Source organism: Pipistrellus kuhlii, unplaced genomic scaffold (genome assembly GCF_014108245.1).
Source record: "Pipistrellus kuhlii isolate mPipKuh1 unplaced genomic scaffold, mPipKuh1.p scaffold_m20_p_8, whole genome shotgun sequence".
Classification (NCBI taxonomy): domain Eukaryota; kingdom Metazoa; phylum Chordata; class Mammalia; order Chiroptera; family Vespertilionidae; genus Pipistrellus; species Pipistrellus kuhlii.
Genome location: NW_023425584.1, coordinates 53,936,833 through 53,959,012, shown reverse-complemented (window position 1 = coordinate 53,959,012; position 22,180 = coordinate 53,936,833). Strand labels below are relative to the sequence as shown.

Genomic DNA, 22,180 nt, shown 5'->3' with positions numbered 1-22,180 from the left:
TGAAAAGGAATCTTGACGAAAAACGTAATTACCTATTAACACATAAGAAACTCAGGGAGGAAAGGAGGGTGAGTCCTTAAAGCTTTCAACATTCAAACATCAAAAGAGGAATCAGGATCTTGATTCTAAGTATTCCTTTCAATAAAAAAAGGAAAAAACAAGCACATACAAAATTTCCCCCAAATTGTTCATCACTAGACTATGATGATACTGATTGTAAGAGATTCTGAAGAAGGTGCAATGGAGAAATAAGGCATGAGTTTCTCTGAGAAGGTATCACTTAATCCATTCAAGAATGACCAGTTATTCAAATTATAAAATGAAACCTCTCCCAACTCATAGTCCAGAAAAACGCCAATGTGATGTTCTCCTGTACAGAAAAGGTCAAATATATCAGTCTTCTGCTGGTATTGCCAGCATCCATTGTTTGGGGATGGTGATATGAGAGTATCTCTGGAGATAGATTCTTTACACACACCTAATAAACATTCACCTGTGCCTTTTATGTTTACCATCCAAAAATGTCTGCCAGTATCAAATCTCTCAGAACTCAGGACAGTTGGGTAAGCAGTAAGTGTGTGTGGATTAGAAAGATCCTCTGATATCCTAAAGGTCACACTTTTTCTATCACTTGTGATATTGAGACTTGGATGGGCTGTTTCAGGATCCAGTGTCAAATCTACCTGAAACGTGCGGATCATTTTATGCAGGCCCAAATAATGTGGGGGGGTATTGTAAGACTCCTTCTTTAATTCACATGAAAACACTGCTGGGGTCCCTAAGTTTCCATAGCTGTTGTGGATCCTTTCGATGTCCGTGAGTAAGTCCAGGTCTGTCTGCAAACAGTTGTCTTCTATTTCACTTAACAGATTGCTTAGCCTGAACATGTGGTATGAAATTTGCCTTCCATTTTCAATTAGTTTTTCTTCAACATCCTCCTCTTCTATAAGTAGATTGTTATCAATTTCCTGTCGCTCTGTTTCCCAGAAACACTTAAATTCTTCACATTCAAAGTCCAATTCCTCCCTCCATTTTTTCGTCTTTCTTTTCACTTCCCAAGTATTTGCAACTTGTTTTTTATATACAATTTCAGCATTTTTAAAGCTATTAGTGAGGTCTCTAATGTGCCTTTTGAGCATCCACCTGTGACTAGCTGCAGCTTCCTCAATGGGGATCAGGTGCTGATCCTGGTGGTCGGAGGAGACCCTGCACTGGGCACATAGAAGCTCCATGTTTTTCTCACAGAACAGGGTCAGTACCTCATTGTGCTTCCCACACAGGGGTATTTCTTCCTGCAGTTTCCTCTGGCTCCCTGAGGTGGGCATCTGCTGAACAATCTCCATCATATCACATAATTGGGGGTTCCTCTTCAAGCTCCTGTCAGGGCAGTGGTGGAGGCAGACAGGACAAGGAAAGGTGCCCCGTAGACCTTCCCAGCGCTGGTGGATGCAGGAGGGACAGAAGTTGTGCCCACACTCAGTGGTCACGGGGTCTCTCAGGTGATCCAGGCAGATGAGGCAGCTGGCTTCCACTTGGAGGTTGGCCAGGGAAGCGTCAAAGGCCATTGTGCAGTGAGGGTGTCTATCAGAAGAGTGATCCTCCAGGAGTGAGGAAAAGTGAAAAGCTGAGATCTGCTCAGGCCTCCCTCTCTGTAGAAGGCACTAGGAGTTTCCAAGAAGAGTTCCAGCCACCAGCTGCTGTCCAGTCTTCTTGCCGCCCTCTCCTGTATTTAACACCACGTTGCACAAGGGATGTAGAGCGCTCCTGGTCAAAAACCAAGCTCAATCCAAGTCATATGCGGTTTCTGTGGACAAATGATATTGCCATTTAAAAGGCTGTTCAAGCAGCAGTAACATCAGGTAAACAAAATCATTTATCATGACAATATCTAAGGAGATGTTTATAATAAAAACTAAGAAACATTTTGCAACTTTAAAGAAATAATATTAGGAAAATTGATCATTGACCACAAATATCACAGAAAGAGTGACAAACACAAACAAGATAACTATTGAAGAGATGACATAACATTATTTCTGAAGAATTGTTTTCTAGCCCAGGCTGGATTGGCTCTGTGGATAGAGTGTCAGAATTCGAACTGGAAGGGTTCTGGGTTCCATTCCCAGATTTCGGGCTTGATCCCCAGAAGCAGGCATGCAGGAAGCAGCCAATCAATAATTCTCTCTCATCATTGATGTTTGTATCTCTCTCTTCCTTGCCCTTCCTCTACAGTCATTCAAAATATACTTTAAAAAGTTTTGTTTTCCAGAATATAAAACTAAATGTCATCAAACATGTTCCAAACCAACTATTTATATGAAATATAAGGCATGGAGAAATATGTGAAAATTTTCTTCACCTGTTTCAATTTTAACATGCCATCTTGATTTGTCCCTTGCACAGCCAGACAGCAGGTGGACACTAGTTCTGGGTGTGACTCTAAGGAGAATTCTGGGAGACCTTAGTATTTTAATGAGTGGATGAGCAAAGCAGATGGCCCAGCCCAATGTCAATGGGGATCATCCACTCCACTGAGGGCCTGAAGAGAACAAAAACTGGGCGAGGCTGCATTCACTCTCTGCTGGACTGAACAAGCTAGCACACCCACCTCCTGTCCTGGGTGCTGCTGGTTCTCAGCCCCTCACACCCCTACTGGAATCTGTACCATCTGCTCTCAGACTCTCAGGCCTTCCATCTATACCACTGTCTTTCCTGCTGGCAGATGGCAGACCATGGGATATCTCAGGATCCAAAACCTTGTGGGACACTGCTTTTTAATAAATATCTTTCCAGATCCAGACTATCGCTTCGGTTTCTCTGGCAAACCTTTAATAATACACCGAGGAAATAATCAGTATAATCTGGATTATAATAAACTCAATTGAAAATTCAATCATGTTGCCTCAACACAAGTATAAAGAGGAAGTAAAAAACACCTGGAAGGAGGTGTTTGTAGGAATTAAAATAGACTTAAAAGGCTTATTGATACGTTAACATGTATCAATCTAATTTCATTTCACTTTGAAATATTTGGCCAGAATTTAACTGAAAGTTGTATATTTAAGGTTTAGAAATACCTGACTAATAATTATGTTACACTGAGATATTCAATCTCAGTAGAAGTATGTAAATTGCCCTGCTCGGTAGCTCCCTTGGTACCAATATAACAAGGTTGGATCCCAGGTCAGGGCGCTAAGAAGGAGCAAACAATGAAAGCATGACTGAATGGAACAATAGATCAATGTAACTTCCTCTTACTCAATCTCTCTATCTTTCTGTGTGTGTCTTTCTTTCCTATCCCTAACAAACCACATTTTTATTTATTTTTTTTTCTTCTGGAAAACAGACCCGTTTTAATTTTTTTAAAAACAAACACAACATCAAATTATGTTTTAACATCTACAATTCGATTGTATCCAAACATTCTAAGACCAAACAGAATTCCCTGCCCAGAGCGGGGAATTAAAATGAGAGACACGGAGTGAATGCTGAAGATCAAAGTTCCAGCTGAGGTCACAAGTCTTCCATTCAAACACACTCCAAAGCTTTTCATTTCAGTCTAAGTGTTTTACAGGAAGTTCTTTAAAATAATTTCATCCCAGACACCAGGTTTCTTCAATGATACACAGCTTTTTGACATTTGTTTCCATCCAAAAGGAATGCAAAGTAGTTTTTATTTGTCTCTCTTGGTAGCATAGAGAAGTAAAACTATTAGCCAGATTCCTTTAGTAATCAATGAGGGAAGGAGAGGTTAAGAAGAGACCTGGGCAGAGCTGCCTGCTGGATTCCACTTGTCTTTCTGAGGGTGTGACTTCAGAAGTGTTAAATCACACTTACGCCACTACAATGATTAGTACTAGTAATCTCTTTTTAGATGATAAAAAGGAAAATACCTAATGGACATAAAAATGGTCAAAAGATTCTTTCCGTAGGTTAATGCACCCCCCCCTCCAAAATATTAATACAAAATAAACATATAATTGGGATGGTAACTCCATTGCATATTCCAATTCACGCCTTTGCTTGCTCCCCATAGAAGGGGAGCAGGCATTAAGTTTTATTAGTAACCTTATAGTAGTAATCAGATGTGTCAATGGCAGCTTATTTGAGGTCCATCAATCAAAGCATGGCTATTGTTTTCTGAATGCCCACATCTGAACACATTCAGCTACTATGGAAACTACAAAGGAAGAAAAAATATATTTATTCCAAGATTCGTTTACTGGGATTTTTAAGCGCTCTGTCTTCTGTAGAGCCCCAGAATGGTGATAATGTGCTAGGGGCTGCTGTGTTTCCCAACATGAGCTCCCATTCTCTGAGGATCCTGAGAAGGATAGTGGATTGGTCCTGGAGCCCTCATGAAAGGAGGTGGTGGTCCCATTGGGTGGAACATATGTGGCCCAAAACCTGGAGGTGGGGGTGGGGCAATTCCAGGCGGTGGTGGCAGGGCGATGTTCACCACAGCTGGAGGGCCACTGGGGGGCAGGTTGAAGTAGTTGGCAGAGGCTTCTTCCTCTGCTGCAGGAGGAGGGGGAAGAGCTCCTGGCAGGCCTGGGACGGGCTCCAGCTTGATGCCAGAGTCTGTGGTTCCGTCTTTCTCTTTTTCTTTTCCTCGGGCTGCTTGGGACCTTCCCCATTTCACATTAAGTCGACGGCCATTGACAATTAGCTTATTAAAGGACTTCTCCGCAGCCACTTCGGCAGCCTGCCTTGTGGCAAACTGGATGAAAGCACATTGCTGTCTCTGCACCACGGTGATCGTCCGAATCTCTCCAAACTGGTAGAAGTGATTTCTTACATCTGTCTCAGTAATGGTATCGCCCAGACCACCAACATAGAGTGTGGTGATAATCTTGTCCTCTGGCGGGTCCAAACGAGGCATTGTTGAAGCCCGCTTTAGAAGCTTATCTGCCACAGGGTCATTGATTCCATAATATCGGTCTTTAATGTTCTGATCAGCAAGGGGGTCATCTGGATCTGTAGGCTTCTCATGTCTATATGGACATTCCTCTCCTCTCTTGCACTCTCCTTTCACCCAGAAGGAGCAAATGTGGGGTCGATTCCTTTTGTAGTAGGGTGTGGTCCGGGCCAGTTTGAGCAGCATGTCACTGGTGGATGTGGCTTTCCCCAGCATGCCAACTGTCCGTGTTCCATCAGAGTTAGAAATCTCCCTCTCCATATTCTGTGTGTAGTACTTTTTGTTGACATCTGATTTTGGCATGTCATCCTTAAAAGACAACCCTGCATCACGAACTTGGATGGGCAGGCCATACTCCAGATCCAAGAGGCAAGTCTGACAGACATTCTTCAGTTTACTACAGGTTTGGCACACTTCAGTCTTCTTGAAACGCATGCGGACTCCGGGGCACCAGCGAAACACTGTGAATGGCCTGGCACAGATTTTGCATTCCTTCCCATACTTTTCTTTGGTCATTCGGATATACGGGTTTTCTCCAAGACACGTCTGGCACAGGATGGGGAAGTCCGCATCCTCCCAGTTCTGCCTGTTGTAGGTGTTGGAACCCAGAGAAGTCGCCATCTTGAGAGCGTCCAGAGGCAGCCGCTGCTTCCTAGTTCCAAACCACATTTTTAAAGTAAAATAATTTTTTAAAATATTTTAACATATAACTATGTAAATTAAGAATCACTTTTAAAACTATATAATAAAAATTTAGAAAGTAAAATCACAGGTATGTCCTGCACAGAAATGGGGAAAGGATGGTACAGCTATAGGTAGAAGTGAAAAAGATTCGTTATATCATATGGGTTCTTCATGCATGAGTTCATATTTTCTCTCCAATTCTGGATACCTAGAATATTCTATAACTTTTTAAACTGACCTTTTGAATTCTATTTCAGTGTTTCTCTGCTCTCTAACAGCCAAAAAATTTTTCTCCTATTCTCTTCCATAAGTTTCATCCATGTCCCTTCATCTCTGAGTTCTCAAATTCATTTAATCTCCTTCCTTCCTCACAGTTGTTTCAAACTGGTCCCCTTTTCCCTCCACTTCAAATCCATCATCTTCTTCCCTGCTCTCACTTCCTTCCCACCCAACAAATCTCTTCTATGAAGATAAAATGAGATTAAGGAAACACCAAGGTTGGCATTAGAATTCTATCTGCTTGTAGGTTATGTGGGCTGGATTTCAGGACTGAATTTAATGCCTGTGTCATTGGGGATGGATTTTTGATCCCCTATTCTTTCAGAGACACATGAAACATAACACTCAGCTTCCCTGTCAGGTTGGAGTCAGAATACACTTCAATTTAGGTTAATCTCTTGGAACCTCTGGTCTTAAAAAATAAGAATTGATCACTAGACTCACCTAACATTCTGGAAAGTGATCCACACAGGCTTCAGCCCAGCACTTCTGGGCACTTTATCACACACCCCTGTTAGTCACCCCTTAGATCAGATGGGGGTCACAGTAACTGTTTTTTACCAGGTACTTAGAGGATTTAGGTCTGGCTCACATAAAAACTTCCACAATAATAAAGGCCTGTGTCTTTATATTTACCTGAATCCAAGCTAGGATTGACTTGCCTGTTGAGGTCCATGACCTGCTAGAGCGGCCGCATAGGAACACAAGGCTCTCACAGACTCACACTTCCCTTGAGCACATACTCTGCCTGAATCCCCAACTCACCTGGTGCCAGCTTTCTGTGGGCCAGTCTGTGGACTGAGTCTCCAGGAAGGGTCTGGGATGCGTCTTGTACCAGTTGTGAGGTTAGTGCTGTGACCCTGGCATCTATAAACACTGCTAGGAGGGTGGAGCTAGGAGGATTTCCCTCCATCAGGCTCCACCCTGGAGGAGGGAAATGTGCCAGGTGGGGCTTAGCAGCTGTTCTGAGTTCCTGGTTGGTGGAAGGCGGTGAATCTTCTTTGAGATAATCTGCTCAGCAGAGGCCTGCAGATCTTCATCTGCATGATCTAATCTGAAATTTTAGGATTCCATGCCCGCCTTCTCAACAGCCTTTAATCTCATCTGTGCTCATTAAGAAGTAGACGCCTGCCGAAACCGGTTTGGCTCAGTGGTAGAGCGTCGGTCTGCCAACTGAAAGGTCCTAGGTTCAATTCCAGTCAAGGGCATATACATTGGTTGCGGGCACATCCCCGGTAGGGGGTGTGCAAGAGGCAGCTGGTCGATGTTTCTCTCTCATCGACGTTTCTAGCTCTCTATCTCTCTCCTTTCCTCTCTGTAAAAAATCAATAAAATATATTAAGAAAAAAAAAAAGTAGATGCCTGAAGGCTAAGGGAGGCCCATTTCTTTTCCCACCTTGGAATGTGAGAAGCCCACCACTTTCACCCCGTCATCCCCAGCACTCTGCAGTCCTGCCCTCTCTCCCCACACTCAGGGCCTGGCACCCTCTGCCACAGCACTTTGCACAGGCAGGTTGGTCCGTGGCAGCCCCTTGCCCCTTATGCACTGTTTACCCCTTGCACTGGCATTCTTTCTTCAAATCCCAGCCTAGTTACTTTCAGCAAGAAGCTTCTTTGAGCTCTAAAATTCTTTATAAATTAATTTTGGTCATATTGCTAATTAGGGAATATGGTGTTTATATTGAATTACAAAAATTTACCAGTTTCATTTTTGTTAATTTTTTTTAATGCTGTGCTTTTATTTTTTTAAATATATTTTATTGATTTTTTACAGAGAGGAAGAGAGAGGGATAGAGAGTTAGAAACATCGATGAGAGAGAGTCATCGATCAGCTGCCTCTTGCACACCCCCTACTGGGGATATGCCCGCAACCAAGGTATAATACATGCCCTTGACCGGAATCGAACCCGGGACCTTTCAGTCCACAAACAGACTCTCTACCACTGAGCCAAACCAGTTTCGGCTAATGCTGTGCTTTTAGGTGTGTGTGGTTGTTGGTTTTTATTGGTGGGGTTTTTGTGGGTTTTTTTTGTTTTTTTTTTGTTTTGTTTTTTAGTACATTTTTCTTGATTTCAAAGAAGAAAAGAGAGGGAGAAAGAGAGAGAAACATCACCGATAAGAAACATCATCATTGATCAGCTGCCACCTGCACACCCCCACTTGGAACTGAGCCGGCAACCTGATCCTGTGTCCTTAACCAGAATCGTACCTGGAACCTTTCAGTCAGCAGGCCGATCCTCTAGCCACTGAGCCAAACCAGCGAGGGCTATCACTTATTTTCAATTATGGTTGACACCCTCCACATTCTTTTAATATCAAACATTTGCCCAGTCAGTGTGGCACAGTGTCTGAGCATAGATCTATGAACCAGAGGTCAAGGTCTGATTTCTGGTCATGGCTCAAGCCTAGTTTTCTCACTTGATCCTTTGAAGCTGGTGCAGAAGGCAGCCTTTCCATGTTTCTCTCTTATTCTTGATGGTTCTATCTCTCCCTCCTTTTCCCAACTTCTCTGAAATAAATATGTAAAATATATTTTAACTAAAAATTCAAACATTTATGTTAGCAATCCATGAAAGACTGATTCCTATGAAACAAAACACGTACAGAATCACAGTTGATTCTAGTCAATCTCATTGCCAAGACAGTCATTAAGCAAAGTGACATAAAAATGAAATAGTATTCAAGTGACTTTGCTGCTAGATGAGCAATGAAATCGCTAACCACTATTTCAATTGAGTTAGTAAGCTCAGGTATTGTTACCAGGACACCTTGGGTGGGATCAGGCTGCCTGTCGCTGTGTCCAATAATGATGGTAGGGTTGAATCATATTAGGTGTTTATTGAGAAGGCTAGACAGCCAAGAAGACAGGGTGCTTACAAGAATCAAATCCTGCCTCCCAGCAAGATTCAGGGATGGATTTATGAAGGGAAAGAGGCTGGGGTGAGGAATGCAGCAACCTGCTGGTCTGGGGGTCCTCAGGCATCAGTTCTTGTAATTAGTCATCAGGCCAGATGCTGATGCTGATGAGATGATGTTTTGATTCCTAGTGGGTTGGCTTGACCATGCTAGTGGGTTATGCTTGTTGGATTCACAGTTGAATCCCCTCCCCAGTCACTTCACACAAGCTATATATATGATTTTTTACAGAGAGGAAGGGAGAGGGAGAGAGAGTTACAATAGAAACATCGATAAGAGAGAAACATTGACCAGCCGCCTCTTGCACCCCCCCCACCGGGGATGTGCCCACAGCCAATGTACATGCCCTTGACTGGAATCAAACCTGGGACCTTTCAAGTCCGCAGACCGACACTCTACCACTGAGCCAAACCGGTTTTGGCACTTCACACAAGCTTTGAAAAGGAAACTTAAAGAAAAACTTAACTCCCTATTAAGAAACGTAACCCCCATTTATGTAAATATATGTGTTCTAAGATTTAAATATGATCGTTTTTCAGATTAATACAGATGCTTTATCTATTAGATTTTAAGTTCCCCCTATCAGTATAAGACTGATTTTTGTTCAGTGACTAAAAGAGACCAGCATACAAATTCCTAAAATTTTCTATTCTAAAAGATACCATCAACGTAGAACAATCATCTCCTTAAGTCAATTCCTTTGGGATTGTTTCCCTCCACAAAGTGTTTCTGTCTTCTAACCTTTGCTACACCCTGAAATAGGATTTATAGATCATTACCAAAAAAAATTTAAAAAGCCCTGAAAAAGACATATATTTTCTGGAAAATGTCAGTAGAAAAATGAATGTGAAAGGTCCTTTGGTGACAACACAGAGGAGAATGAGGAAGGTGTTATATGACACTGAAGAAAGGTGACTGTTGTTGTAAAGGGCCAGAAGACATAGTTGTGTGGTACCATGATGTGGAAGGCACACTTTGTAAGTGATGAACTACTGAGGAGAGTAATCCTCTGGGACTGAGACCCCACCCTCTGGGTCCATATTATTCCTACTTTAAGAATTACAGCTGAAACCGGTTTGGCTCAGTAGATAGAGCAGCGTCCTGTGGACTGAAGGGTCCCAGGTTCAATTCCAGTCAAGGGCATGTACTTTGGTTGTGGGCACAACCCCAGTAGGGAGTGTGCAAGAGGCAGCTGATTGATGTTTCTAACTCTCCCTCTCTTTTCCTCTCTGTAAAAACTCAATAAAAATATATTTAAAAAAAGAAAAAAAGAATTGCAATTCAAAAAAAAAGAAAAAAAGAATTACAGTTCATATGCCATGTTTAACTGAAATCTAAACCGGTAATGTACTTGGGTTAAGTAACCATAGCAATTGAATTTGTGCCTGTTGAAAGATTGTTACATGTGAATTGCTTTTGTGATTTTGTGCTGCAAACATACCATAATGCCACCACTGTCTCTCACACATGCCACACCATTCATTTAAGTAATTCCTAGGGCCCTGGCCAGTGTGGCTCAGGTGGCTGAGCATTGTCTCATGTCCCAAAAGGTGGCCAGTTTAATTACTGGTCAGAACACATGTCCAGTTTGCAGTTTCAATCCCAAGTTGTAGCATGTATAGGAGGCAAATGATAGTGTTTATTTTTTTTCTCTCCCCCTCTCCCTTCCCCACACTCTAAAATCAATAAAAACATTTTTAACAAACAGATCTTAAGAACTATTTTTGTGTGTCTCCTCCTGGTGTTGGCCTTCAATGCTCAAGGTGGCCATTCAGTGCTCCCTCTTTCTCTAGTTGTTCTGACACAGTGCTGTGACAACACAACTGAGGGAGTTAGATCCCTGGGTGGGTAATGGAGCAGTGCCCTGCTGCCATACATTACACCTCACAAGAAGTAAGCATCTGAGTCACTACAGCATAGCATGGATTCCTCAATAAAAGCTCTGCTGAGCATCTTTTCAAGTTATGAGAGACAAATAGTACAGAGATATACTAAGTAAAACTTTATTTCCAAACATTGTAAACAATACCATAACAGACAACCATACAGAAGCATGTTTCAAAGGTTGACAATTTTACATAAGATCAAAAATGAATATGTCACCTTTGCAGGTCATACAGTGGTTGTAAATTGTAGGTGTATAGCCCTGGGCAAATAGCTCAGTTCCTTGGAATGTCTTGTCATACAACAAAAAGTTGGCAAGTTTGATCCTCAGTCAGAGCACATAGGCTTGGAGTTCAATCCCAGGTCAGGTTGAGTTCATGAAGTAAATGATAGATGCTTCTGTCTCACATCAATGTTTCTCTCTCTTCCACACCTCTCTCTGTCCCTTCCTCTCCCTCTCTCTCTCTCTCTCTCTGTGGTGTGTGTGAATAAACATCATCAGGTGAGAATTTTATTTTATTTTAAATATATTTTTATTAATTACAGAGAGGAATGGAGAGGGAGAGGGAGGCTGCCTCCTGCACACCCCACATTGTGCATTGAGCCCACCACCTGGGCATGTGCCCTGACTGAGAATCAAACCGAACCATGACCTCCTGGTTCATAGGTTTATGCTCAAACACTGAACCACACTGTCTAGGCTCAGGTGAGAATTTTAAAATAAAGTTATGATCACAGTTGTTAGCATGCAAAAGTTTATTCTTGTATATTTTTTATTAATTACTGTGCGTATTTGTAACACTACTGTCAGCCTGGTTTTTCACAGCCCTGCAGATGAAATTTCTATAAAACATGAGACAAAATATTATAAAACATTAGACAAAAGCAAGACAATTAGAATTCCAAAAAATATTACATGGAAAATAATAGTCAATAGAATGTGATTCTTATAGAAACTTCTGACTTAGGTCAGTTCAATTACAACAGAGCCTCCCGGACTCAGCAAATGCATCACAAACTGCAAAGACACCCTTGCCTAGGGAACCGGGTGTGTTACCACACAAAGTGGAGGAGAAAATCCTGCTCACAATGTCAATGGTGGTGACCAGCTTGCATAGGCAGGGTGGAAGCCATCCAAAATTGATTTCAATTCACAATAATGATGACTCACTACATACCAAAAGATTATGAAAAGTTTATTGCTCACATGGTAAGGTTTGGGAGAGAGAAAGGTGGATATTAGACTAGGTCCCAAAATGACTGGGAGACCAGAGAAAAGGGACTAGCTTGTGGGGTTCATGGTGGTTACTGTGTGCTGTTGCTGGTAGCCTGCCCACACTGATGGAAACTTGCTTGAATGGAACTTCCCACCTGCACCCAAGGATGGAGCACCTGGTCTTTCCCATCAGATTTCCCAGGTAAAGGTCAGGGGGGAGAGAATGGAGAGTCCTTAAACCTTTCAACATTCAAACTTCAAAACTGGAATCAGGATCTTTATTCTAAGTATTCCTTTCAATAAAGAGGGACAAAAATAAGCACATGCAAAATATCTTCCAAATTTTTCATCACTAGACTCTGGTGATACTAATTGTAAGAGTTTTTGAAGAAGATGAAATGGAGAAATAAGGCATGAGTTTCTCTGTAAATATGTCAGTAAATGCATACAAGTATGACCTGTTATTCAAATTATAAAATGAAACCTCTCCCAAATCATAGTCCAGGAAAATGCCAATCTTATGTTGTCCTCTAGGGAAAAGGCCAAATATACCAGCCTGCTGCTGATATCGCCAGCATCCATTGCTTGGCAATGGTGATATGAGAGTATTTCTGGGGAAAGATTCTTTACACACACCTAAGGACCATTCACCTGTGCCTCTTACTTCCACCTGCCAAAAATGCCTGCCACCATCAAATCCCTCAGAACTCAGGACAGCTGGGTAAGAAGTGTGTGCCTGGGGATTAGGAAAACCATCTGGTGTCTTATATGTCACACTTTTTCTATCTCTTGAGATAATGAGACTTGGATGGGCAGTTTCAGGATCCAGTGTCAAATCTACCTGAAACGTGCGGATCATTTTATGCAGGCCCAAATAATGTGCGGGGAGAGTGAAAACCTTCTTCTTTAATTCACATGAAAACACTGCTGGGATTTCTAGGTTTTCATACCTGCTGTGGATCCTTTCAATACCTGTGAGTAAATCTACATCTGCTTGCAAATACTTCTCTGCTATTTCACTTAAAAGCTTTTTTAGTATGAACATACAGTTTGAAATTTGCCTTCCATTTTCAGTTAGCTTTTCTTCAACATTCTTCTCTTCTATAAGTAGACCAGCATTACATACATTATGCTCAACTTGTAAGGAACACTTTAGTTCTTTACATTCATACTGCAATTCTTTCCTCCACTTTTCCATCTTTTCCTGCACTTCAAAAGTTTTTGCAATTTGGTTTTCATATTCTGTTTCAGCATCTTCAACCTCTACCATCAGCGCCCCAATATATCTTTTGAGGTCCCTCCTATAACTAGCAGCAGCTTCCTCAATGGGTATCAGGGACTGATCTTGGTGCTTTAAGAAGTCTTTGCAATGAGGACATAACATCTCCTGGGCCCTGTCAGAAAAAAATGTCAAAACCTCATCATGCTTCCAACACCTGGGTTTTTCTTCCTGCAATTTCCTCTCGCTCCCTGTGGTGGGAATCTGTTTAACAATTTCAATCATGTGACGTAATTGGGTGTTCCTCTTCAACTTCCTCTCAGGGCAATGATGGAGGCAGACAGGACAGGGAAAGGTGCCCGGTAGATCTTCCCAGCGCTGGTAGATGCAGGAGTGACAGAAGGTGTGCCCACATTCAATGGTCACTGGGTCTCTCAGGTAATCCAGGCAGATGGGGCAGTTGGCCTCTGCCTGGAGCTCAGCCAGAGTGGCTGCAGACTCCATGGTGCAGTGAGGGTGTCTGACCCAAGACAGTCTCTTCAGTCAGTGTGATCCTCCAGGAGTGAGGAAAAGTGAGAAGGTGAGGTCTACTCTGTATACAATGCAGTAGGAGAGTCCAAAAAGAGTCCTACTTTTCAGCTGAAGCCCAGATTTCCTGCCACTCTTGCCTGTATTTAATGCCTTTTCCCCCAATTGATCATGGGCTGTGGAGATCTTGTGGTCAAAACCTCAGCACAATCTAAATCATATGTGGTTTCTGTGAACAGAATGATATTGACATTTAAAGAACAGTTCAATCAGCAATCAATCTTTACATCCCTGTATGAAAAAGTACCTCTGGTGCCCTGGCTGATTTGGCTCAGTGAACAGAGCATCCATTTGAGAACTGGAAGGTCCTGGGATTGATTCCGGCTCAGGGCACATGCCCAGGTTTCAGACTCGATCCTCTGCTTCCCCTAGTAGGGGATGTGCAAGAATCAGCCAATCCATTATTCTCTCTCATCATTAATGTTTCTCTCTCTCTCTCTCTCTCTCTCTCTCTCTCCCTCTCCCTCTCCCTCTCCCTCTCCCTCTCCCTCTCCCTCTCCCTCTCCCTCTCCCTCTCTCTTTCTCACTGAAATAAATGGGGGGAAAATATATATATAAAATAACAAAACAAAAAAAAGAATATGTTTCCTTAAATGTTAAAAAGAAAAAGTATCTATGGTAAATGAAATTATTTACCAGGAAAATATTTAAGGAGGAGTTACCAATGAAGACTATAATCTATTTTCCAACTCTAAATGAATTAATTATTGTAAGGAAATTTATCATTGGCCTCAACTATCAGAAAAAGAGTAACTTAATTTCATTTCACTTTGAAATACTTAGCCAAAATTTAACTTGTAAATTGGATATCTGTAGATAAAAACAATTTAAAAATGATTATGTTAGGTTGAGGTAATGAATGGCATTAAAAGTTTGTAAGTAAAGTCTCTTTTAGAAATATATAATGAAAAATTTATGAGTATAATCCTTTGATGTCTTTAGATTTGTTTCACAGAAATAGCAAGAACTTAGTAGGACTATAGGTAAGGAGTTGCAAAAAGTTCATAATTATAGTACTTGGGTTCTTCACACCTGAATTCACAATATTCTCTCTCCTTTCCTAAAATATTCCTTGATTTTAAAAAGTTCTTTTAATTCAATTTCTGTAATTCTCTGTTTTGTTCTAGGTAGTTTTCTCCTACTCCTTTCTTTAAACTTCACCTCTTTCTATTCATCTCAAAGCTCTCAGATCTATTCCATCTATTTTTTTCCTCACGGATATTTCAAACTGGCCCCCTTTCTCTTCCACTCCAAATCCATCATGTTCTGTGTTCCCACTTCCCATCCACACTCAAATCTCCCCAAATTGAGACTAAGGAAATTGAAACTAAGGAAAGACAAGGAAGGCATTAAAATTCCATCTTCTGTGTTATGTGGGTCGGATTCTAAATCTGATTCTCAGACTACCTGTGTCATTGGAGTGGGTTCTTTAATCACCTTTTCTTTCAGTAACAGATGGAACAAAGAAAGTAACACTCAGGTTCCCTTTCAGTTTTGTGTCAGCATAAATATAAATAAACCTCTTGAAACTTGTGGTTTTAAACAATAAGAATATGTGTGACACAGAACTTAAGAATTTCTGCATAGTATTTCCATTTTTCTTTTATGGTACAACTAGAAATATATACTTATTCTTTACACTTAATTTCTGGTACAGAACTCCTAAAGCCCTTGAAATTTCCCGAGTGATAGGGGGATATATATTTTTTATTGATTTTCTTTAAAAAAAATATTTTACTCCCCCGTTGGCTGGTGCATTCCAGTGGTGAGCTGAAAGGAACCCCCAGCTTAGGAAACAGGGTTATTCTTCATGTGGATGACTCTGTGCCGAAAGCATGGGGACAACCAGGAAAAGAAAAAAAATATATATTTTTTATTGATTTTTTTACAGAGAGGAAGGGAGAGAGATAGAGAGCTAGAAACGCCGATGAGAAACATTGCCCAGCTGCCTCTTGCACACCCCCTACCGGGGATGTGCCTGCAACCAATGTACATGCCCTTGACCGGAATCGAACCTGGGACCTTTCAGTTCGCAGACCGACGCTCTACCACTGAGCCAAACAGGTTTTGGCGTAGATAGGGGTATATTTTAGTAGTTATTAGCAACACCCTTTGAGCACATCTGAACTTACCTTAATGATGTGACTGCATGGGGCAAGATGGACACCCAGTAGCTTGATCACCAAAAGACCAATTGATGAGATTAGACCTTTGGGCCCCACCCACCGAATTCTGGGAGGTTAGGTGGGGACTAGAGATTAACTTCTATGAAAACAATACAAACTTTTGGAGATTTGAAGAGTCTGTGTTGAGGAACATGTGCAAATGCCAGGAGGGTGGCACACTCCAGTTCCACAGGGATAGAAGCTCCTGCCCTCCACATATTTCCAGATCTCTCCCTTTGTACCTCTTCATCTGGCTTGTCATCTGTATCCTTTGAAATAAAGGTGGTAAACCCAAGTAAAGGCTTGAGTTCTGTGAGCCCCACTAGCAAATTAATGGACCTCAAAGAGGGCGTTGTGGTGACCTCTGATTTAGGCTATTGGATCAGAAGTACAAGTAGCAACCTGGACTTTGGACTGGCTTCCGCAGTGGGAATCTGATGCTGTGGGGTCTGACTATCTCTAGCTAGCTAGTTTCAAATTCACCTCAGTGTCTGCTGCTTTTTAGAGAATTGCTTGGAGGTGCATTGTCCTTATTTGGATGATTTAATTGTAGGTCTGCTGATTTTTCTCAACACTGACAAAATGCATTTAATGTACAAATTCAGTTTGAAGTCCTTGGAAAACCGAATACCTCATGATTTCACCAAAACAAATTAAACAGTTTGTTGCAGAGTAAAAAGGGAACATATGAAGCCATTAAAATATCAGTAAATATGTCATCTTTAATTAAGTAAATACAAACACATGTGTAAAACCTTAACTAGAGCACATCCAGTGTGGCTCAGTAGTTGAACATGCCAGGGTTACGCCTCAATCCCCAGTGTGAGGCCCGCGGGAGGAAGCCATTCAATGATTCCCTCTCGTCCCTTTGAAACGAATAAAAATATATTTTTAAAAACAACCCCTTAAACAGGGAGTACATGGATAAAGAAAGTGGAACAGCCATGAGCCCAGGGCCTGGCACCCAATGTCCTCACCAGGAGCCCTGGGGCTTTGACGCAGCTCCCTGGGCTGGGGCCCCGAGGGGGTTGGGGGAGCAAGGAGGGCTGAAGTAGGGGTCCCTCCGCAGCCACCGCCGGAACTTCCCCTCCGGCCTCCTCCTCTGAACCGCAGGACCCACTCAGCGGCCAGAGCACGGGTTCCAAACGCCCAGTGAGAACCGCGCCCCGCAGCCCTCAGCGCCCTGGCGGCCATTTCCACCATGGCCGCCCTCACCACCACTAAGGGGCGCCAGCGCCGTCGCCGGGCCGCACCCCCGTCCCGGCCTCCCGCACCCCCGCCCCGGCCTCCCGCACCCCCGCTCCCGCAGCTGGTCCTCCTGAGTCCCGCCCTCCCGCGGCCTGGGACCCGCTCACCTACAGCTCCGCTCGGCCTCTGCTCAGCGCTGAGCCGGGTCCTCGAGGTCTAGGGGGCGCTGTGTGCTCCTTCCGCCCGCAAAGCCAGAGACTTCCACATCCGGGTCAAAGGGCGCGACCTGGTTCTTTCCCCCCCTCCCCCATTTCCTTCACTCTGGTAAAGAGAATGTGGACGGGTCAGGGGTGGCCCTAAGGTGTCAATGGGAGGGAAAAGGGCAAATATGTAACACTTCCCTCAATAAAGGTTTAAAAAAAAACAGAAAGAAATTGTCTAAAAGTCTCAGCCTGTTTCTTTAGAGGTTGTCTTGGAAGGAGGTGTTTCCACATCCGGGTCAAAGGGCGCGACCTGGCCCCCGTTTCCTTTCACTCTGGTGAAGAGAAATGAACGGGTCAGAGTGGCCCTAAGGGGTCAATGGGAGGGAAAGGAGCAAATATGTAACACTTCCCTCAATAAAGGTTTTTTTTTTTAAAAAAAAATAGAAAGAAGTTGTCTAAAACTCTCAGCCTGTTTCTTTACTAGAGGTTATCTTGGAAAGAGGTGTTTCCACATCCGGGTCAAAGGGCGCAACCTGGCCCCCGTTTCCTTTCACTCTGGGGAAGAGAAATGAACGGGTCAGAGTGGCCCTAAGGGGTCAATGGGAGGGAAAGAGGCAAATATGTAATACTTCCCTCAATAAAGGTTTTAAAAAACCAGAAAGAAAGAAATTGCCTAAAAGCCTCAGCCCGTTTCTTTAGAGGTTGTCTTGGAAGGAGGTGTTTCCACAGCTTGTCCTTGTCTCGTTTTCTGCTTCACAAAATCATCCTGTGGTTCCCATCCAGACCAGCGCCCAGCAGCACCATTTCTCCTGTCGGGAGAGGGCGGCCTATGGGTGCGGAGGGGCTGTCACAGGCCCGCGGTGGGCGTGCCCTGTGCTGGGGAAGAAAGGCCAGTGCTCACTTGGGCAAATATGAGTGTGACTTAATTTATGTTTGTATAGAGAACATTGTCCCTATATATTTTCAAAAGAGAGCAATCTACACATCCTACACCTGCCTATGTTTCACATACTTCCATCCTGTATCAGCACATTGTCTTATTTTTCATTTTTTCAATATATTTTTATTTTATTTTAGTGAGAGTGGAAGGGAGAGGCAGACAGAGTGAAGCATTGATGTGAGAAACAATCTACTGCCTCCTGCACAACCACCACCACTCCTCCCGCTATTCATCCCCCCATCCATCCCCTTCTTCCCCCCCCCCCCCACACACACACACTCACACATGGGGAATCAAGCCCCAAATCCAGGTATGTGACAGTTTGGCTCAAATAAACTCACAAAAATTCTTTACAGGTTTCAATGGTTTTTTTTTCCCCTTAACAGGGTGAAAGCCTGGGGCAGAGTGGGAACTGGTTTGTGGAGGGCAAGGGGAAAAATTGAGAGGAGGGCCATCTGTAATATTCTCAACAATAAAGATAAAAACATCTTAAAGGTTATACGAAGTAGAGATAATAGGATAATCAACCTCCCAGTGTCATTATTAGTATAACAACTTCATCACTTAAAAATTCTGTTCCTATATGTGTCAGATAAAAAGAACATCATTTAGCCTAAACCTGTTTGGCTCAGCGGATAGAGCGTCCGTCTGTGGATTGAGGGCTGTCAGGTTCAATTCTGGTCAAGGGCACATGTACCTTGGTTTCAGACACATCCAGGGGGTGTGCAAGAGGCAGCTGGTCTATGTTTCTCTCTCATCAATGTTTCTAGCTCTCTATCCCTCTCCCTTCCTTTCTGTAAAAAATCAATAATATATATATATATATATATATATATATATATATATATATATATATATATATATTTTAAAGAACATCATTTATGTTTGATTTTCCTTATAAAATCAGTTGGCATTTGTGAAGCACAGCTTGTATCATTGGGCACCCTCAGTGCTAATTTCTGTCAAGAAGGTCTGTCTTTGGGGGAGGGGGGGAGAAAGGGTGGGGATAAAGACACATATGTAATACATTAAGCAATAAAGGGGGGGGGGGTGTCATTCTACAGTAACCTGGCTAGCAGACTCTGGGTTGACATTTCTTTTTTTACTTTCTCAACTTCTCTGTGCCTCACTTTACTCATTTAAAAATATATAAATGATAAACAGAGCTACATAGTTATGAGAAATAAGATCCAAAGCTTTTAGATCAAGGCACTGACTATAATCACAGGAGAAACCCCACTTTCTTTCTCCCCTTCCTCTCCCCCCACCCCCACAGCTGCTCCCATTTCCTGGAGCAGCTGTGTCTTTGCTGGGTGGAGTCCTTAAAGCCACACTCTCCCAAGCTGTATTCCAATTGAGTTGTCTGTGGCTTCTTACACTGAGAGAGGATCTGTTCCTGAGCCCCCCTGTTCCAGGTAAGTGTGGAGATGGGAGGATGTGGGTGCAGGAGGCTGGAGTGTGGTAAGAGGATTGGCCTCCTGTGCAGGTTCTTGGTTCCCTGGACAGAGCCTGCCTCGCCAGGGAATCCAAACTCAGGTTCCTATTATTTCAGAACACATCCGTATGTTATGGTTCCTGGTCCCTCAACCAGTTTTGTGCAGAATCACCTGTAATATTTGTTAAATATTTGTTCCACTTAGGATAGATACCCAGGTCCCACCCTGACCTAAAGGGGAACAATATCTGTGTGTGGTTAAGCAGAGGTGCTGGTCTGTGGCCAAGTGTGAATGTGTCAATGAGAGGTTTGTGTACTGGGGGAGTAGAGGGATGAGAATTATGGGCTACATATCTCTGATCCTCAGGCCCTGTGTGGCCTTGATCTTCCTTTACCTAACTAGTCAACCTTCGTATAGAAGGCTGGCTAAGCCAAATCCAGTTTGGCTCAGTGGATAGACCGTCGGCTTGCAGACTGAAAGGTCCCAGGTCGATTCCAGTCAAGGGCATGTACCTTGGTAGCTGGCACATTCCCAGTAGGGGGTGTTCAAGAGGCAGCTGATCAATGTTTCTCTCTCATCAATGTTTCTGAAATCTCTATCCCTCTCTCTTCCTCTCTGTAAAAATCAATAAAATATATTAAAAAAAAGAAGAAGAAGAAGAAGAAGAAGGCTGGCTAAGGCTCAGAGAGGTTCAGTAGCTTACCCAAAGCCACAGAACTCCTAAGGGAGCACCAGCAATTCAATGCAACAAATATACAACTTCCTATTTAGTGCCAGGCAATGAGCTGGATGTAATAGGAAGAAGGATACTTTCTCGGTGTTTTAGTGGTTAGTGGGGAAGACAAATCTAGACCTCAAGTCACTACAATGATTAAGTTTTATAGAAAGTATGTGATACTGAACCTTGAAATTGGATGTTGGGAATGGAGTGAGTGAACTCTGAAGGAAGAGTAGGAGCTAAGGAAGGAGTCTGATAGCTGGTAAGCTTTGCTGGTATTCAAATGACCTGGGTCAATTGTATCTAAATTAAGAAAACCTGGTGTAAATGCTGGTTCTCAGGACCAAATAAAGCCTTCTGTGGGGCCGCCAAAAAAAGGGGGGGGGGGTGGTAGTACTTGCAATCTGCCTGGAGAGAACAGGATTGAATCAGGAAATGGGAGTTACACCTACTTTGTACTGTGTGTAGAGAAATAAAGAATTTCCAATCACTCCCCCTCAAAAATTATCTTTGGAGCTTATTAGGTCAACCTGTAGAAAGTGAAGAAACCTGGCTGAAGCTCGCCTAGAGTGGGTTTGGTGCCAGAAAAGAGATAGACCCTGAGCCTTGTGAGCTTGGGAAGGTACTGGGGAAACCGGGGCACAGTCTAGCCTGTACCTGTGTAAACAGAGACCTGGGAACACTAGTCCCAGGTCACAGGGTCAACCTACAAGAGCCCACAGGCTGGGACCCAAACTGCTGTAAAACAAGTTTGTTTGTAAAGTTTGTCGGGTTTTTTGTTGGTTTTTAATCCTCACCCAAGAATATTTTTTCTCTTTTTTTTTTTTTTTTTTTTTAAGAGAGGAAAAGACAGAAATATCATAGAGAAACCCATTTGATTGTTTGCAAACTGCAATCCCCCTGACTAGGACCTGATCTGGGGAGCAGCCTAAAACCGAGGTACCTGCCACAAGATGGAACCTGGGACCCTTTGGTCTGTAAGCTGAGGCTCGATCCACTGAGCCAAACTGACTAGTGGATTTTTTGCTAAACTTGGTTCAAATTGTATTTGGCAAAACATCACTTGACATGATAGTTTTTAATTATCCCAGTTGGTTTGAACACAGGTGCATTCTACAATAATTACATTGAGTTTGATTAGGAAGTGTTTTCCCAGATCATTCTGTGGATGTTTACAAAGTACATGAACTATATGGCATATTCATGGTCTAAAATACAAAATTCTGAATACACTTATTGCGGTCAGTGGTCTGAGACAACACCTGGAATGCAATGGAGTGGGATGTTTACCTACTTTCTTCAGTCTACACGGTTTAGTGTGCCTCCTTCTAGATCAGTACATTTGGCACTACCATCTTTCTTTAAAATCAGCTTGCAGTCTCTTGAACTGAATGTGTTTCAAATGTTTGCAATGTGGTTTATTCAGCCAACACTGGCTTTAGGTATTTTCAATGTTTCTACTTCTTTGAAGTTTAAACCTGTGCTGAAGAGAACATCTTTGTATATATCTATTTTACTCTTCTTTTTTGTACATAGTTTTTATTATTTTGACTAAATTGTATGGGTGTTAAAGAACAATATTCAATTCATAATAAGTAAATTTTAAAAGATCTTACTAGCTTTGTTCAGTGGTTCAATAGGCAGCATTTAGTCTTGCAGCTTGAAAGAAGCTCTGAGGAACTACAAAATAAAATGCTTTTATAGGCAGAAGGGAGCCAGAAAAAAAGGTTAGTTATTGCAGGTTTACTTTCCTTTGGGAATAGCAATGGCTCATCAGGGAGCTGGTCTAACTAGTGCTGATCAGGTGATTCCTGGTTGATGGGGTT

The 22,180-nt window shown here is 42.6% G+C and overlaps 3 protein-coding genes and 1 pseudogene across 4 annotated transcripts; 1 reads left to right on the top strand and 3 right to left on the bottom strand.

The window, feature by feature from the left end:
* Positions 1 to 71: 71 nt before the first annotated feature.
* Positions 72 to 1,565, bottom strand: LOC118711106 (tripartite motif-containing protein 60-like). Its single transcript, XM_036424060.2, has one exon. The coding sequence runs from the start codon at positions 1,563 to 1,565 to the stop codon at positions 195 to 197; it is 1,371 nt and encodes a 456-aa protein (XP_036279953.1). The 3' UTR covers positions 72 to 194.
* Positions 1,566 to 3,676: 2,111 nt separating this feature from the next.
* LOC118711111 (pre-mRNA-splicing factor RBM22-like) lies at positions 3,677 to 5,571 on the bottom strand. Of its 2 annotated transcripts, XM_036424063.1 has the most exons (2): positions 4,629 to 5,571; positions 3,677 to 4,539 (listed from the first exon to the last, which is right to left on the bottom strand). In XM_036424063.1, the coding sequence occupies exons 1-2, from the start codon at positions 5,537 to 5,539 to the stop codon at positions 4,131 to 4,133; spliced, it is 1,320 nt and encodes a 439-aa protein (XP_036279956.1). In that variant the 5' UTR covers positions 5,540 to 5,571; the 3' UTR covers positions 3,677 to 4,130. The 2 variants fall into 2 exon arrangements, with proteins under 2 accessions (XP_036279956.1, XP_036279957.1); XM_036424064.1 differs by having other exon boundaries at positions 4,189 to 5,571.
* Positions 5,572 to 11,492: 5,921 nt separating this feature from the next.
* On the bottom strand, positions 11,493 to 13,864 carry LOC118711104 (tripartite motif-containing protein 60-like). The gene has a single exon (XM_036424058.2). The coding sequence runs from the start codon at positions 13,618 to 13,620 to the stop codon at positions 12,250 to 12,252; it is 1,371 nt and encodes a 456-aa protein (XP_036279951.1). The 5' UTR covers positions 13,621 to 13,864; the 3' UTR covers positions 11,493 to 12,249.
* Positions 13,865 to 15,442: 1,578 nt separating this feature from the next.
* Positions 15,443 to 15,551, top strand: LOC118711943 (annotated as a pseudogene).
* Positions 15,552 to 22,180: the final 6,629 nt, after the last annotated feature.

What these genes read in the sequence shown, in the direction of transcription:
- LOC118711104 (XM_036424058.2), bottom strand. Translation starts at nt 13,620, where the DNA reads ATGGAGTCTGCAGCCACTCTGGCTGAGCTCCAGGCAGAGGCCAACTGC.
- LOC118711111 (XM_036424063.1), bottom strand. Translation starts at nt 5,539, where the DNA reads ATGGCGACTTCTCTGGGTTCCAACACCTACAACAGGCAGAACTGGGAG. An exon ending in CTTAATGTGAAATGGGGAAG is followed by an intron (nt 4,540 to 4,628) that starts GTCCCAAGCAGC and finishes GCCTGCCAGGAG; the next exon opens with CTCTTCCCCCTCCTCCTGCA.
- LOC118711106 (XM_036424060.2), bottom strand. Translation starts at nt 1,565, where the DNA reads ATGGCCTTTGACGCTTCCCTGGCCAACCTCCAAGTGGAAGCCAGCTGC.